Source organism: Pelecanus crispus, chromosome 2, assembly GCF_030463565.1.
Source record: "Pelecanus crispus isolate bPelCri1 chromosome 2, bPelCri1.pri, whole genome shotgun sequence".
NCBI lineage: Eukaryota > Metazoa > Chordata > Aves > Pelecaniformes > Pelecanidae > Pelecanus > Pelecanus crispus.
In genome coordinates, this window is record NC_134644.1 from 103,502,854 (window position 1) to 103,519,515 (window position 16,662).

The 16,662-nt window shown below is 48.9% G+C and overlaps 1 protein-coding gene across 1 annotated transcript; it reads right to left on the reverse strand.

Moving 5' to 3' along the window:
* Positions 1–11,416: 11,416 nt before the first annotated feature.
* On the reverse strand, positions 11,417–15,661 carry IRX4 (iroquois homeobox 4). Its single transcript, XM_075705993.1, has 5 exons — positions 15,617–15,661; positions 14,433–14,684; positions 13,690–13,796; positions 12,402–12,727; positions 11,417–12,216 (listed from the first exon to the last, which is right to left on the reverse strand). Exons 1-5 carry the CDS (start codon positions 15,659–15,661, stop codon positions 11,417–11,419), a joined length of 1,530 nt encoding a protein of 509 aa, XP_075562108.1.
* Between the last annotated feature and the right edge of the window lie 1,001 nt (positions 15,662–16,662).

Genomic DNA, 16,662 nt, shown 5'->3' on the forward strand with positions numbered 1-16,662 from the left:
GGTGTCTTTGCCTTTGGTGGGACTATTGTGACTGAATATAAATTGTATTCCAGTTATAACTCAGGGAGCTGCTGATAGAAAAATAAGTATTATTTTAAAATACCTGATCCTAAGCTTGGAAGTAGGAATTTTTACTCCAACTCTGTTTCCAAAACCAATAATCTTATCACTCAACTTGCACATGCTTCATAGTTACTTTAATATGGAAAGCATACATCTTGTACAAAAATGGAGAAAACAGATTAGAAAGAATAAAACCCCATTTCAGTATGGACTGGGTGTTCACAACAGACACTCTGGGGACCTTTGATCTTACAGGCAACAGCCACGTATAGTCTGCTTAGTTTTTCTTATATGATTACCTTAAAAGAATTCTTGCCATATGTCATTTGAATCCTTTGGGGACTTTGAAAGAAGATGAGAAGACTACTTAAGCAAGCTCTGTAAATGTATGTGTCTGTCCATGTGTATTAAAGTATACAGATAGTTTTTATCTTATGCCATACTTAAATTTAATAAAAAAAAAAAAATGAAATGTGCTGAATTTTATCACAGCTAAAATGTGCAGCTTAACTAGGTGATATTCGTTTAGTTTTTGCTGGCATGTTAGGGACCAAGCTCAAATATTTATATTAATGAGAAGAAATTTCCGAAGTTTTAGTATGTCTAGCAGAAACGCTTCTATTTCTACTTATAGAGGTATGTACATGCAAATATCTGAGAGTATGCAAGTGTTTTTTTCCTCATAAAACCAATATAAATAATTGTGGTAATCGAGAAATTTATATTGCTTTTACTAGATAAGGTGATATAAAGCACTGTGCATAATTTATCATGGAGCTTTCCCAGTGCACAACAAACCCACCCTGAATTACTAGCTCACCTCTTTCCTAGCCTATAGTGTTAATAAACCGCTAAACAATATAGATCATGATTGGCATTCATGTATGCACACGTTAGGCAAGTTCAGTTCCCATGCTATTTAAAGCAAATTACTTGTATGACGGATCACAGTTTGAGAGAGAGCTGCTTCTGTGATCCTTACTTCTTCCTATGCTCTTCAAAAGGGCAGGGCCAAGATCTGGTGGGCAGGAGCAACAGATAGGAGAAATCAGCATTCCAGAGGAACAAGATATTGAACTGGGCTTTTTAAGCAAATTTCAGAGATACGGTTTGCATAATTGCCAATTTCTTGAATCAGAAGCTTCAGGACCTTGCAGAGGAACAAAGAGGGAAAGGGATGCCCTAGTCTAGTCTGAAGAAAGGGTTTTCCACGGTATTATTTATGCAAGTGCTAAGGCCCAGATCTAGGAGGATAAAGGACCTGCTTAACCACTTTACAGTGTATACAATGAAATGTGCTGCAGATACAGCTCTGAAGTGAAGGTAGCAAAATGGTCAAAAGCAATTAACTCCATTTCTCAGAGAATTGCCTAGCCTTTAATCCAACCCCCCAAAACATGTGGCAGCCTGTCATTGCTGAAGCTGTAAGAAAATGTGTTACTGATTAAGAGCATATAGTGTCTCTGTGCAGAGTGCAGTCACTGAGCATATTCAGTGTCTATTTCTTAAATTATGGCTCTAATGGGCTTACTGTTTCCACAGAAAGATTTGGTGACGTGGGGTATGCTACGCTAACGTATCTTCCATTTTTATCCCACATTTGAATCTGCATGTGGAGTGGATTCAGCCTCTTTGCTCCAGCTTTGAAGAAGGAGGTATCCTTTATTTGAAGCTGGATGCAATAATCATGGCCACACATCCTTCTTTAGTTCAGGAAATCTCACTGGTGAGAGCTGTGCCAAAGCCTGCCTTTAAGAGAGCATTATCTGACTGAGTTTTGGTAACATATGCAAAGTCAGGGACTTATCCTTTTCCAGATCGCAAACAATTAATATATTACTTCCTTCTGGCAGAGCATTAATCAGGATAAGTCAAGCCAAAGGCTGAGAACCTTGTCTCCTTATGTCTCAGTGTCTGAAGAATTTATAGTAGTTAAAAGCAATGGAATGAAAATAAAACACTTCCTTACATCCTTTTCTTAATGTTGCCCTATTTGTAGAGCTATCTGTCTACCCGTCAGCTACCTCTGTGACAGCAGCAATCAAGGTCTTGTAATGATACTTCCCATCATATTCTCCTGACCATCTAGAGTCCCAGCTGCTTAAAAATAACAACCTCAGGGGCATACCAGCTGAAACGAGGTATGCCCAAAAGGGGAATCTCTGCAGCTATCTTCGTAAGAATCCTTTTTTGTCTGTACCTCTGTGGCTTTTCCGTATACATAGCCTCACATAGCAGCTGCTCACTGGGAAACAACAAGCTGCTGTTATTTCTTGGTCTGCAGAATCTCTTCCTGTGCTCAGCTGACTTTGTATCAAAATTGAGAACATGCTCTTAGTGAACAGAACATTGCTTTTCACCACTCTCCTGTAAATGATGCATCACAAAATAAAATGTTCCTGATCCGCTCTGTCACTATCTGCCCTACCGTTGGGATTAGAGAGAGAAGGATGTCTGCAGTTCCTCACAGCTGATCAAGAATGGACTGCATCTTTTCTCTAGCGGTCCTGGGAAAGCCATTGAGAAGACTTCAGCACACACCACATTGTCCCCTCTCTGTGGGTCCCTCACGCTCAGGAGTACCCAACCTCTTGAGTCTTCAACGTCCAAGCCTGAAGTTAGGTTGTGAAGAGCTTGGAGTATTTGTTTCTGAAGGGTTGGGACACTGACTTAGCTACTCAGCTGGGAGATCAACTCTGAAAGGCAGCGCACCAGGTCCAAATTCAGCCCAAACAGTCCTGATGGGAGGCTGATCAGAGAGGACAGTAAGTAAATAAACTGATTTCCCCATGCATTGTGACTCAGGTTTCCAAACTGATATTATAATACAGTTTGCCTGGATTAAAAAGCAGGCACTTTCAGCGATATAGTTGGCCCACTGATGCTCTTCAGGATTAAGGAACTACAGTTTTGGATTAGTGGCAACTATAAATTAGTTCTGTGGCACGGCTGTGAACATACCATGTCAAGCCTATTTGTTTGGTTGTTATTAGTTGGAGAAGGATGGCATGGGAATTGTCTATGCTTAGCTAATTAAAGCCTTTCAAAAAGCAGGAATTTGGTGTTTGCAGAAAGCACTGGTGGCTATGTTTCAAGAGACTGCAGCATTATTTGTTTCTCATGTTTGTTTTCATCCTACTCATACTATATGTGTGCAATCCCATTCTCCCAGACTTCTATCAGTCACTTCGAGCAACTAGGAAATTCTGTTTACTTGATGTATAACTCAGTTTCTGTCTTGTTTCTTTGCTTGCTTGCTTTTCACCTGGGTTTTTTTGTGATGGAGATTCACAAAAGGAAAAGATGGGACATTGTGTATTAGGGGAGAATTCAGACTTGGTTTGTGCATCTCGTTCGTGCATAATTTGGGATCAGGATTTGGTGTTCACGTCCTTTTGTTTTGCTTTTACTATGGAACAAGGCTCATTTCCCAGAATCAACTGAGCATTTTCCTATGATAAGTTCCTTACTCTTCAGTCAACTTGCAAAGTTGGCACTATCTCTCGGGGGTTTTTGTAGTGCATCATAATTTGAGTTCTTTAGGTCCTTCATTTTAATTAAAAAGTCTTACTTTGGGATCTTGGCAAAGTTTTAATTCATGAAATGTGTAGAATGGAAGTGGTGTGGCTGTTTCCAGGAATAGCTTTGTATTACATGGTTGCTCACAATTGCAGAATTCAGCCCAGTACTGACAAGGCCTTCTGCCCACAGTGATAAGCATAAGCTTGCATCTGTGACTCCTGGCTCAAGTGAAGAACATTTCTTCTTACCTGATTTTCTTTCTCTTTCATCACCTCTCCTAGAAAAGAAAAATTCAGGCAAAGGAAGAGCAGCAGCAAAGAGTCATGCATAGCAAGAGAATAGTTGTATCTGAAGACTTTTTACTGACTAGGTTGTGTGTCAGCAGATGGGAGAAGGGCAAATGTCCTTCTTTCCTTCACAGATCTGTCAGCCAACAGAGGCTTTGCATTCCTCTAGATGGGAAAAGGAAGAGAAAACTCTGTGTTTCTCTCTCCTGTGTTACCATCAGAGAAGAGAGGCTTAGTGGAAACATTTGAAGCTAAATCTGGCAATAAGTTTGGGAATCTGACTTTTGGCCTCCACATTTGTTGATTCCATTTGCTTCAATGTAATACAGAAGTAACGTAACTTGAACTGGCCTGCTTCGGTAAAGCATTCCATTTTTGTGACTAAAATCCTTAATCTACACCAGTTACATAGCGTGAGATCCCTTCACATACTTTGTGAGCGTTGCTAACCCCCAGCTTTACATGCAGGCACTGTGTCAGCAGACGGTTTACCCAAGTCAACTTCATGCACAAGGATTCCTCCTGCTGACTGGTATGGTATCGTAAATATGGAGAAGCTCTAATGACGTTAATCTGAGTTACAGTTGACTAAATCTGGTGTAAATGAAGGCAGAAATCAGTACTGGGTCCATGCATGGACTTAATAAAAAGCTTCAGTTCCTATCACAAAAACCTCCCGTTCCCTGCTCCTTTTTCTCTAGTGAGTCTTCTGTCATGGTGGGACTTTCCCACCTTACTTCCCCAGTAAAGTCAACATGGATACCTTACTTTTTTAGTTATTGTTTATTTCAGCTAGTGTGGGCCAAACCTGTGGTAAGTTAACTACGAAACTGTCCAGGCTGGTTCAGATCTGGTTTACTTTTACCTGTAAGATTATGAGATTGCTCCTTTAAGTGAGCAGGTTGTTACTTGTTTCTCTGTGAAGGCTGTAACCAAAGAATTCAATTGTGTACACCAGACTTTGTGGCAAATAAGACTCAAAAAAATAATGTTATCTGTACTTGGTCACAGATGTGACATTGCACTAAAAGTTATCTGTCACTTTTTCTTTCAGTGACAGCAACAGCTCCCAGCTTCTACCTCCTCTGTCTAACACGCTGTCAGCCATTTGTGTCACAAGGTCGGTGAGAAGATAAAGGTATGTTCAGAAAGAGGGCAACCGAATGGCATGAAGCCTCAAAACCAAAGCGTTCTATTCACATGGCCACCAACAACTGATGTCATCGGGGCTGACTTATATGACATCACTGTCACATACAGCACTCTTGTTTGTGTGTTGTAACCTAACCAGGCCAGAAGGAAAAACATTATGCTGTGTTTTATATACCTTCTGTAAGGGCCTGGCTGGTCGTTTTTCCCATTCCCAGGAAGGAAGGAAGAACCCCACTGACAAAAGATTCCAAATCATTCTGCCCTTTACTCGTTTCATGGCCACTTCTCCTACCCTGGAAGTGTTCCCCTCCAGCTTATTCCCTGGGCACTATCCTACCTTTCCAATAATTTTCTCCCTGGCAAAAATACTAATATAGTGAACCCTGTTAGTTAGCTGAGCACCTTCAGATTGAGGACAACAGAACTTACTCTGAATAACTTGTCAGATTATTACAGGCCTGGTAGCGATAGATACCATGATAGAGGACAAAGGTTTAGCAGACTCATCAGCCTTTGACATAGCAAATCTCCCATCATAAGGACATAGCTAAGGTGTTGGTTATTCAGCTTTGTTCTATTTTTTAGCAAGTGTTTTAATCCTGTTTCACAAAAGAATACATGGAGGAAAGTATTTTATGAGATTTCAGGTACAATTTTTTTTTAAGTGTTTGATTTTTGACATTCCATAGGAGTCATATAAATCAAAGAAATAATGTTGGAAGGAGGTGTTTCCTCTGTTCGATTTCATCGCCACCATCATCCTTGGCAGTATTTCAGAAAGGATTTCTGAGGTATTCTTTGAAAAATGGCCCGATTATGATCCCATGGAAACCACTGACAAAATACTCACCAACTGCAACTGAAATCCATCCATTTCAAAATTTAAATAATGACATGCTGATTTGGAGAAAGGAAATAGAGGTGAAACTGAGAAGAAAAAGATGTTTATGCCCTTATTTTTGTCTAGACAAATCAGTGAGGAAAAAAAAAATAATGTATTCATGTCAGGAAAAAAAAAAGAACATTAAGAGAACACTTTCCTTCAAGATACTTCCTTCATTTTCATGCTCTCCTTAAACTGGGAGGGACAAGAAATAGCTCCTGAGCCTTGTAAGTAGGTCAGTTGCAGTTCTTATGCCCGGACCACGTTCCCCACCATGGAAAGCAGGATACCGGTGGGGCTTGAATGCATGCACTCTCTCTAGGTCGCATGGAGGCTTCTTTCTTTCCTCCCTGAACCCAGTCCCATTTCTCGATGGGGTGGCGGGACACTGGAAAGCAATTATCATCTTTTGTTTTTGAATTGCTCCCAGGCATTTCCTCTTCCCTCAGTTCTTCAGGTTATGTTAAATATACCTTTGAGTTCTCAGCCAGATTAAGATTTTGCTATATAGTTATATGGTACGGGAGACTGATGGCTTGTGTAGTAAACTGACCCCAGACCTACATAGTCGGTGTGTATATTAAAACTGCTTTTTTAGGGGCCTACAGACCTGGGATTATTTTCTGCACTGATGCCATTTCACAAGGAGTATGAAAAGAACCCCTCCCACAAGTCCTAAGCACCTCACAGCCTCTTTGACGGTAAATGTGAGTTCATGCCGGATATCACACTTCCAGGATCTGTGTTTTGTCCATTAGCTACTCCATTAAAAATAGCTTCCTCTTTAAGGGGAAGCACAATTGTTACCTTTTTTATCAGGCAAATAAAAATGTGTAATTTGACTATTAACATCCCTCCGTTCTTCTCTTTTTCAAGTACAAAGTTATGTGCATAAACCTCAGGAGACACGGGACTCAGACCCAAGCTCATCGCTTTGTAGCCAGCACTAACTTCATCTAAGGGGGCACCTAAATGCTTTGGCCAAAACACAGTGGTGCTTGAATGATCCTTTTCCTCCCCATTCATCTACAAATCACAGTCACTGAAACAGTTTCTGATCCCTCATAAAATCAGCAAGTTATAATCCTTGCATTTTCCAGGATTTCTGCGTGAAATGGTACAATGTAAGCATTAACTCTTTTCTTGGCATTTAACTGCATACACTTTTGCACTCTCAAGCCTTCACATTATTTGAAGGTCAGATTTAAATGGAAAAGGTAAACGTATATCAAAAAGACTGTAGTAAGTCAGAGTCTCCTTCTGAACCATTATATCTTTAAAATCCGTAATGGTCAAAGTCTTGCCAAGACAAAGTCTTCTTGGACACTTCGTGTGGCTGATGGGAAGGAGCTGCTACACTGGGTTCTGTGACTATGAACAGATTACGCGACTTTAATAGTCAAATATGTGCTCAGGATAAAAAGAAATGTGCTCCTAAACATTAATAGAAAAATGTGTGTATCATTTCATCTATCTGTCTTTTAATTAGGCACCTATAAATAAGCTGGCTGTTATGAGGTGCGCTATAGGCAGGTTACCTAAACGCCAGCCCTTTCCTAAATTGGCATTTACAATTATGTGAGATAGTTACAGATTGTTAATTGCTACTGTTTCTTTTTTTATTTATTTATTGTTGCTACTTATTACTATTGTTATTGTTATTGTTATTGTTATTATTTAAGGAACAGGCAATATGCCCCATTGCAATTTTGCATGCATGCCTGGGAAAAAAAGTAGATGACATAAATCGCATGCATAATCTCAGGAGACAATCATTTTAAATCTTAATTGGCTGCCTTTTAAATATCATTTAAGGTCTCGTTTTCCCTGCCTCTCTCTCTCTAGTTAAGAAGGTGTTGTGTCAAAGTCTATTACCTTGCTGGACGTCTCGCCTCTAAGTTTTTTTAAAAAAATAGAACCATCAGCAGAGGTTTGAGAGGTCGATAAAGCTTTTAGATTTGGAGATGTTTTCAGGGAGCCCATTTCCTGCGGCTAAGAGTTGTTAATGGAGCTTAAGGAATTATCTTATGACTCGGGCTGGGAGAGCCGTATATTTCTTCGCTCCTGTTCCCTTGTCGAGGCTGAATATGCTGCTGTCAAACTCGCTTAATGAAAAGTAACGCGTCGCTGATTACAGTTTTATTTGGGCTCTATGTAAAAAGCACTGTTAATTTAGCATCCCCTCCTTTGTGTGTTTGAATTTGCCATGGCTGAATGATTTAGAGTCTCTCAGTTTCAAGCCGTTTCTCTATGATTTTTCCCCCCCTCCTCTCTTTCTTTCTCTTTATATCTCTGCTTTGTGCAAGCCATACGAGCTGCACGGCTTTCCCTTTCAGCCCCGTAGCCTCCTCTAAAGCAGCTGAACCTGATCTGTGACTTGTGCTATTGAATCAAATGGCAAAATTAATTTCTCGCACTCCTTTGTTCATCCTTTTAACAAACCAAAACCAACCTTTTGAAAGCCCGCTGCTGCTGGGCGGCTGATCTAGAGAGAAGCTTCGCGTACCAGAGCAAGAAACTATTTTCCCTCCCCCCTAATTTATACATTCTCATCTCAGGATCGGTAATGTGATGTGTGCGAGGGCAGACGGACACACGCATACCTCCCGCATCTGATACACGGCCAGTCCCGCGGTCCGGAGGGATCTGGGCTTGTTACACAACAGGCATAAACTTACTCAAACTTGTTTTATAACGACAATGACACGAAAATGAAGGGATAAAGGTTTGATCCGGTTTTCTGGTATGTCAGTGCGCCTGCGTTTCGCCCACAGTGTGATCACCTTCATTTTAAGTCCCAGCGGGGAGGGGGGGGGGGGGGGGGGGGCGGGAAGGGGGGTGTGTTGCATCCCAAACGACGAGCTGACCCAAATGGCATTAGCGGCCGAGGCAGCCCCGCTCAGTACCGATGCAACCTGCCCGACGCCTGCCCAGGACGGCGTGCGGGTGCCCGGCGCTCCGCAGAAGTCAGGGCTGAGGGAGATTTTTGGCCGAGGAGCCCCCCCTCCTTGCACGGGCACCCGCACACAGAGGCTCACACCCCCCCACCCCCCCCCCGCCCCGGGCTGTCGCTGTGTGGGCAGCAAGGACGATGTCCCCTTCCACCCCGCAGAGCCTCTGTGCACGGAGGCTGAAGCCCACCGGGAGCTCCCCCGGTGTCCCCCCACCCCACCCCCCCGGGCCCCGCAGGCACAGCAAGGCTCGCTCACGCAAACCTCCCTGCTTTAAAATCACCATCGCGGCAGGCAGCGGGGTTTTGCCCCCTATCCCGCTTGCCTCCGCCGGTGGTTTGAGGACAGCCTCAGCGCTCGCCTTTCCTCCCTTCCTTCCTGCTCGCCCCCTTCATCCCCACCTCCTTAGTTTGGCTGGGAATAATTTGCTTTGTCTAAAGGGTTTCAGAGGCAAAGCTCGCCGGCCGCCCCGGCTGCATTAAAATTCCTGCCGGCCCAGCCTTGAGCTGAGATCCCGGCTCCCCGGAGACTCCACTTTCGCTATTACTGTCAAGTACCCTTGACTCTTTATTTTTGCCCTTTTATCTATTACAACTAATTCGAGTTCTTTTGCCCTTTTCAGTTTAAGACGTGGGCTTTCTGTAAAGCCTCCCCCTGCCACCGAGCTCTCCGGGTGCAGAGCCTTTAGAAATTGAGGGGTTTACTGTCAAAATGAAAATTTCACTTCAAATTATCTTGGCTGATGCGCGTTTTCCAGGCCGGGGGCTCCTGTCTGAGCCTTTTGACAGCCAGATCAGCAGAGGGGTTCAGTGATCTCGATAATATCATCCAAGAGAGCGAAAGTCAATACAATGACAGGGAATATGACTGGATACAATCCAATTACGGCTGCTCGCAGAGAGGGGAAGGGCTTGAGCTGATCGCCGCAACCCGGGTTCCTTTATTCAGTCCTTGCACTAACAGGTCTCGCTAGAAACTTTGCGGGCTGAAGTATGTTATATTTTGTCTGGGTGCTGTCTCTTGCGTTTATCGTAGCCCTATATATATATATATATATATATATATATATTTCTCTGTGTGTGTGCATACATATTCCACATTGTATTCTTACTTATTTGGGGGGGTTGGGGGTGGCGGCTGGCGGGGAGCCGCAGGGGTGGGATGGGCGAGGAGGCTGGGGGGCAAGAAGGGCTCTTCTGCTTGTCCGGTGCCAGCTCGGTCCTTCGGGCTCTTTCGGTCTCCCCCCGCAGCGCCGGGCACCGCAGCTCCCGGGGTTTAGGCCGGTCTGGGTTAAGCCGGGGTCTGTTATTGCCTCGCAGTTTCTTTTCCAGCAGTCCTCCCTCTCTCCCGGTCCGGGGATCAGTAAAGTTTGTTCTCGTTCCCGGGAAGGAAAGGAGATCTTTTAAACGCCTGTTATCTAAGTGGTAAATTGGCTGCGAGTGCTCCTGAATCACACGTCGAGAGCGCTCTTTCTCCCTCTCCCTTTTTGTTGGCTGCACTCTATTTAATGTCAAAACGGTAAAGCATCTGTCCTGAAGTGCTGAAATATTCATGGAGGATCGGCGATTCTCCATACTGGCAGAGGAGCTGGAAAGCTACAACGGTTCTTTAAAAGACCAAATTTTCCATGCGAATCAATTGCACCGCGCACGGCGGGGGCGACACCGCGGCCGAGCCCGGCCCTTCGGGGCCGACCCCCCCCAATCCCCCCCCCCGCAGTTCTGGCGGGGGGTGGGGAGGGTGGGGGTGCTCCCGGCCCGCCGCACCCCCACGGGCAGCCCCCGCTGCCGCCCCCGCCGGTCCCGGGGGGCTGCCGGGAGCGGGGGGGGGGCACAGCCCTGAGCCCCGGGGGCAGGGCGAAGCGCGGAGAGCAGGCAAGCGTCCCTCCCGCGTTCCGCTGAGCTCTTTTCCCCTCTCCCGGCAGCCTGTTGACAGTCCTTGGAATTACCGGGACCGGCTCCGAGGGGGAATTTTAAGACCGAAAAGGTGTTTGTTCCGCAATGCAAAACGCCACCACTTGTGTTACCTCTGAAACAGACAATTTATTGGAGTGAACATACCTTTTAACATATTCTCTTTTTTTTTTTCTTGTCAAGATAAATTTGTGCAGTAGGTGTAAACTTAGTAGAAGTGCTGTTTGTGAATTATATGCTAACAAGGAAATCAGGAGGAAAAACTCTCGAAAAAGTCTTTATAACTAATGTCGGCATGCCTTAAATTAAATCTGAATTAAAATTTCCCGTTTGTAAACTTTCGGATGTAAACTTTTTAAGTAGGTCTACGCTATAGCACGTGCTTTTTTGGACATGGAATTAAATAACTTTCACGACATTGATCCCTTAAAGTCGCAGCCGGGAGAAATTCTTCAGAACCGCAATGAGCAAAGTCTGTCCGTTGAACTGAGCGAATTGAACTTTAAATCCTCGTTTCTGTTGGGTTTTTTTTTTTAAAAAAAAAAAAAAAAGAAAGGAAGTTTTGAATTTAAACTCTCGCAAGTCTCTTTTCAGTGTAGCTGACTCTTCAAGCGTTCGAAAGTCCTTCGCCCGTCGGCGGGCCTGTTAGGAACAAAACATTTTGCTTCCTGATTTGGGAAACGCCAGAAACTCTTTGTTTGAGTCATGGTGGGCCAAGTTTGAGAGCTGCCCCTTGAGCACGTTGGCGCCGTTCCCCACCGCGCGTCCCAAGGCGCCCGTTTCCAGAATGGCTCCTTTGGTGGTAGCCCAGGAAACTGTCGTGTTGCTCAGGGCTTGGTTCAAAGTACTGTGCCTGAACAGGGGGTCGTGAAACACCCCGTCCACCCAGTTCCTGAGGTTGGTGACCGGCGAATCCTGGTGCCTGTCGATGACACTGACCGGGGCGGAGACGGCGGCGGCGGCCGAGCCCCCCTGCCGTTTCAGCATGCAGGAGGGGTACTCGGCCTGGTTGAGGGAGGTGGCGGTGTGCGCCAGGGACCAAATCCTGGGCTTCGCCTCCAGCAGCTGCTGCCCCTGCTGGAAGCACATTTTGGACTCGCAGCCGCGCTGCCGGGCGCCGAGCAGGTCGGGGCCGCACTCCTCCGCCGCCGGCTTCAGGCAGCTCCGCGCCCGCTCCGCCGCCGCTTCCTCCGCCGCCTCCTCCTCCTCCTCCTCCTCCTCCTCCCCGGCGGCGGAGGCCGGCGGCGGCAGCTTGGCGGGGGGCTCGGCGGCCCGCGGCGGGTGGCTGCCGCCCGGGAGCGGGAGCGGCAGCGGCAGCGGCAGCGGCTGCGGGAGCGGCTGCGGGAAGGGCCGCCTCAGCTCGCACTCCGAGCTCTCCGACTCGGCGGCGTCCAGGTCCTCCAGGTCGCTGAGCTCCAGCTCCTTCTCCTCCTTGCCCGTGGGCTCTGCGGGGCGGGGGGAAGGGACAGCAAAAACAAGACACACGGTCACTGCCGGCGCCGCGCTGCCCCGCGGCCGCCCCCGCCAGCGAGGCCCGCGGCCGCCCCCACCAGCGAGGCCCGCCCCGGGGGCGAGCTGGCGGCCGAGCCCCCGCGGCCGAACCGCTAAGTGCCTGTTTTTAGCAGGGTACCCTCGGCTTTCCCGCTCTTCATCGCCTCTTCCTGCGAGCCCTCCTCCTCCTCCTCCTCCTCCTCCTCCTCGTAGGGCCGCTTCTCGTCCGAGCACTTGTTCCGCGGAGGCCAGGTCATCTTGTTCTCCTTCTTGAGCCGCCGGCGGGCGTTGGCGAACCAGGTGGAGACCTGGGTGAGGGTCATCTTGGTGATGATGGCCAGCATGATCTTCTCGCCCTTGGTGGGGTAGGGGTTCTTGCGGTGCTCCTGCAGCCAGGCCTTCAGCGTGCTGGTCGTCTCCCGCGTGGCGTTCTTCCTCCGCGTCCCGCCGTCCATCGTGCCGTACCTGCGGGCACAGGGGGGTCCCGCAGCGTGACACGGCGCCCGAGCCCCCCGCCGACCCGCCCGACGCGGGGTCCCGGGGCCCCGGCCCCAGCCGCTTGCCCGCGGCACCCCCCCGGGGGCGGCTGGACGCGGGACGGGGGGGGGGTGGGCGAGGGCAGCTCAGCTTTCGGGGGGCGACCTGCCTCGAGAATTCAGGCCGAGGAAGAGAGCAAGGAGGAAGGGTTCAGCCAGCAGCAGCACCGGGCCACGCAAGTCCCCGCTGTGCCGTGGCGGTGGCAGGGGAAAGAGGGAAGGAAGCGGCTGCCTTTATTCGTGGCAAAGTCAATGTCAACGTTTCGGGCAGCGGGGGATTCCTGGCAGCTTGCAAACGCACAGAAATCCCGCTTTCCTGTTGTTTGATCGGGCCTCCCCAAACAGCATACATCTGGGTGACCCCAGGGTGTAACTGTTAATAGAAATGTATTTCCTCTTACTCCTTTTATTAGTAATCTCTCCTACCCTGTTGTTCCTGAAATCGCAGAAACCTAACGCAGATGACACTGGGGGCTGCGTCTGAATATTTAATGCACATCCTCCAGGAAAGGTCATCGGCGCCCAGTGGGCCTCGCAGCTTGAGACGCTGTGTAAGTGGGTTTGCGCTGGTTTAAAACTAATAAACATACCGGAGATGCCCGGGCGCCTAAGCCTGACTCCGCGCAGGAAAAGGTAATTACCGCCCCCGTCGAGAGGGACCGGTGTGTCCCCCCTCCCCGCCGCCCGTCCGGGGGGCAGAGGACCCCGTGCAGGTCTGCCCGCGGGAGGGGGACGTTTCGGTGGGGAAGGGGAGGGGGGCGTCGCCGGGGCCGGGAGGGAGATGCCGGGCGGCGAGGGGGCAGCTCCGCGCCTCGGCCCCGCAGCGGGGCGGGCGTGAAGGGGTGGGGATGGCGGGGGGGGGGGTGGGGGGGGGTGGGGCTGTGCGCTTACCTGTCGTACTGGTACTGGCTGAGGGTGTGATCGTAGGGGTAGTAGGCAGCCGCCGGGGCGATGCCCGCATGCGCAGACCCGCTCCCGTCCTTCGCCTCCAAACTGTTCTGCAAGAGACACCCCGCCGCCGCCCTCAGCCCCCGCCGCCGGGAGGGCTCGGCCCCCGCCCCGGCCCCGCCGCCCGGCTCCCCCTGCTCTCGGCGGGGGGGGGGGGCACGACGGACCTTCCCGGAGGGCCCGCGGCGGCCGGCGAGATCGATAGAGACATTAACTCGCGCTGTTACGGTGCCAGGAAAAAAGGGGGAAAAGGGAGGGAAAAAAAGAAAAAAAAAAAAAAAAGGCTGCCTGGGAAGAGCGCATCATTTTTTGCCAGCCGGGATCTGGGCCGCCCCAAACTACCCTCCCGGCCGGGCCCTCCGCGCTCCAGCTCGACTTTTAATTGCGTTACCGTGAGAACCGTGGCGGGCTTGAATATTTCATGACCGCGGGGTCGGACGCGCCGCGATTCCGCGCCTGTCGCCACGGGCGGGCGGGGGGGCGCCGTGCGGCTCGGGGAGCCGCAGCAGCAGCAGCAGCAGCAGCAGGAGGAGGAGGAGGAGGAGGAGGAGGAGAGCCCGGGGCTGCCCCCACCGCGGAGGGGTCCCGCCGAGCGGCCACCCCCGGCGCGGGCAGCGCGGGTGCGGAGCAGCGCGGAGGAGGGGCGGGAGCATCCCCCGCGGGCGCGTCCCCCCGGGGGGGCTTACCAAGGAGTAGAAGGCGGGAGCCTCGGTGCCGTAGGTCACGTAGTTTCCGTAGCCCTGGGGCCCCGCGTAGGGGCCGCCGTAGACCCCCAGGGCGGCGGCGGAGTTGAGCTCATGCCGGGCGGTGGCGAGGAGGCGGCTCTCGTACACCGGGCAGTAGACGGGGGTCTGGGCCGAGGCGGCCGCCCCCGTTTCGGCCAGCGTCCGGCCGCTGGACTCGCAGCAGGTCGTCAGGGAGTTGGTGCTCATCAGGAACTGGGGGGGGGGGGGGGGGGGTGGGAAAGAGAGCGGCGCTGAGGGTGGGCAGGGGGGCACAGAAACTTCCCAAACTGTAACCAACTTTGGTGGGGTTTTTTTTAGTTTTTTTTTTTTTTTTAGTTTTTTTTTTTTTTTTAAATCAGCTCGCAGCTTTGGGATGTCGCACCCCTCCCTCCCCTATTTTACTTCAGTCGGGGTAAAACAGCTCTGGAGAAACGCAGAGGTGCAAGTATTTTATCAGTTTAAAAAAAAAAAAAAAAAAAAAAAGAACCCACAACAACAACAAACAAACGCCCCGTGACTGTGGGCGTTTAATCCTCTGTAATAAGTCGCTCCAGCCCTTTGCGTTTAAAAACTAACTTTTCTGATGTGTTCTCACACGACCGGCTTTACACCGGTTTTCTCCTCTTGCAGCACAATGCTTCCCATCTGCGTTTTTAAACCTTTTTTCTAAATCACTCATGCATATTTATTTTGAGTGCAGATTTGTAGCAGCCACGCAGGCATCTGTCATTAACCTGCTGGTTTCGAATATCCCATTATGTTTCTGCCGTCCGGACCTCAGGACTTGCGTGTTTAATTGGTAAACTCTGAATTTAATCGGGAAAGAGGAAAAAAGCGCTGGGGGGCAGAGAGCAGGTGGGGGTTGGGGGATCTCTAGCTCCCCTTCTCACCTCCCCTCGTCTCTGTAATCCTCCCCCCCCCCGCGTCGTTATCACCCCCAAGCACCCTAAATCCCGCGTGCTCCCTCCCGTTTTAAAATATGTGCGCGAGATAGAACTTGAGCATCTTGGAAAGATGCGGAGCCAGCAGCCGTTTTCCCCGCGCCCGCATGCCAGAAAAGATCGCTGCCGCTCTCAGCCCTGGACGGAAGTAATCAATAAGGACTGAAATTCAATCGATTAACGTCAGTAGGCAAAAAGTCTTACCTGGGGTGCAGAGGAGTAAGGGTAGCCAAACTGAGGATAGGACATGGTACAGAGGCTCCCAGTTATCTAGAAACAAGGCGAGACGTCTGATCTGCACGCTATTGCAGCCTGGCTCTGCTCTATTGTACCAATTGATTGGTAACCACAGGTCCCTAGATGCTTATAGGACGAAGCAGAAAACCACATTTAATTTATTTACATGAAATCTTAAACTTTCTTTTTTCTTTTTTCTTTTTTTTTTTTAACCGAAGGGGAAAAAAAAAATGTAGAGTGATTTTAGCACCTTCCCCTCTGCAGCTACGAAACAGAAATAATTGTTACGTGTGGGCTCCGAGGCTGGCAAACGTGACGGCAGAAATACATACTTTACACCCACGGAAAAATAAAGGGGGGGGGGGGGCGGGGAGGAAGAAGAAAAGTGCTACAAATACATCAGTTCAGAAGCACGTTGTTTTAAAAGAGCCGAGCCTCTGACGTCACGCAGAACCTATTCAAATTAACCTGCCTGTAAGTTTAACATTCATTTTCGGGAGCTTTTCCCCTGGCGTGGAAAACAGACTCTCCAGCATCCCTCTTAGTCTGCCTAACAGGAGCGAAAGTTTGGAAAGCTCTCCGGCAGCGGCTACGCCTGCTTGCAACATTTCTATATATTTCTGCGGGGAAGGGAAGGGAATGAATGGTTTTAATCTGAAGGATCAATGTTGTATCAGCTAAGATTTCCCCCCACCCTCCTTCGTCACTGAAGGGCTGGTAAGCACTTTTAATTAGAAATTAATTAATGAGCAGCTGCTTCTTCCCACCCCACAGTAATAATTAGTCTCAATTACAAACAAGACATATGAAGGGACACACGACTGAGTCTTCATTTAAGATTTAATCAACAGTTAAAATTAGCGCTAACGCTGACAATAAAGCACATGACATGCAATCCTGCTTTGCTTTTCGGCTTTTATTCCAGACGTGTGATTACAGGTAGAAAACCCTACAAGCGTATTGCGGGGAATGATTGAAAGGACGTGACTTTTCACGTTAAAACGACTTTGATC

Bases quoted from the DNA above. Each gene is read 5' to 3' on its own strand.
- IRX4 (XM_075705993.1), bottom strand. From the start codon at position 15,661: ATGTCCTATCCTCAGTTTGGCTACCCTTACTCCTCTGCACCCCAG. The intron at 14,685-15,616 runs GTAAGACTTTTT...CCCCCCCCCCAG, and splicing joins CTTACTCCTCTGCACCCCAG to TTCCTGATGAGCACCAACTC. The intron at 12,217-12,401 runs GTACCCTGCTAA...CCCGCCCCGCAG, and splicing joins GAAGAGCGGGAAAGCCGAGG to AGCCCACGGGCAAGGAGGAG.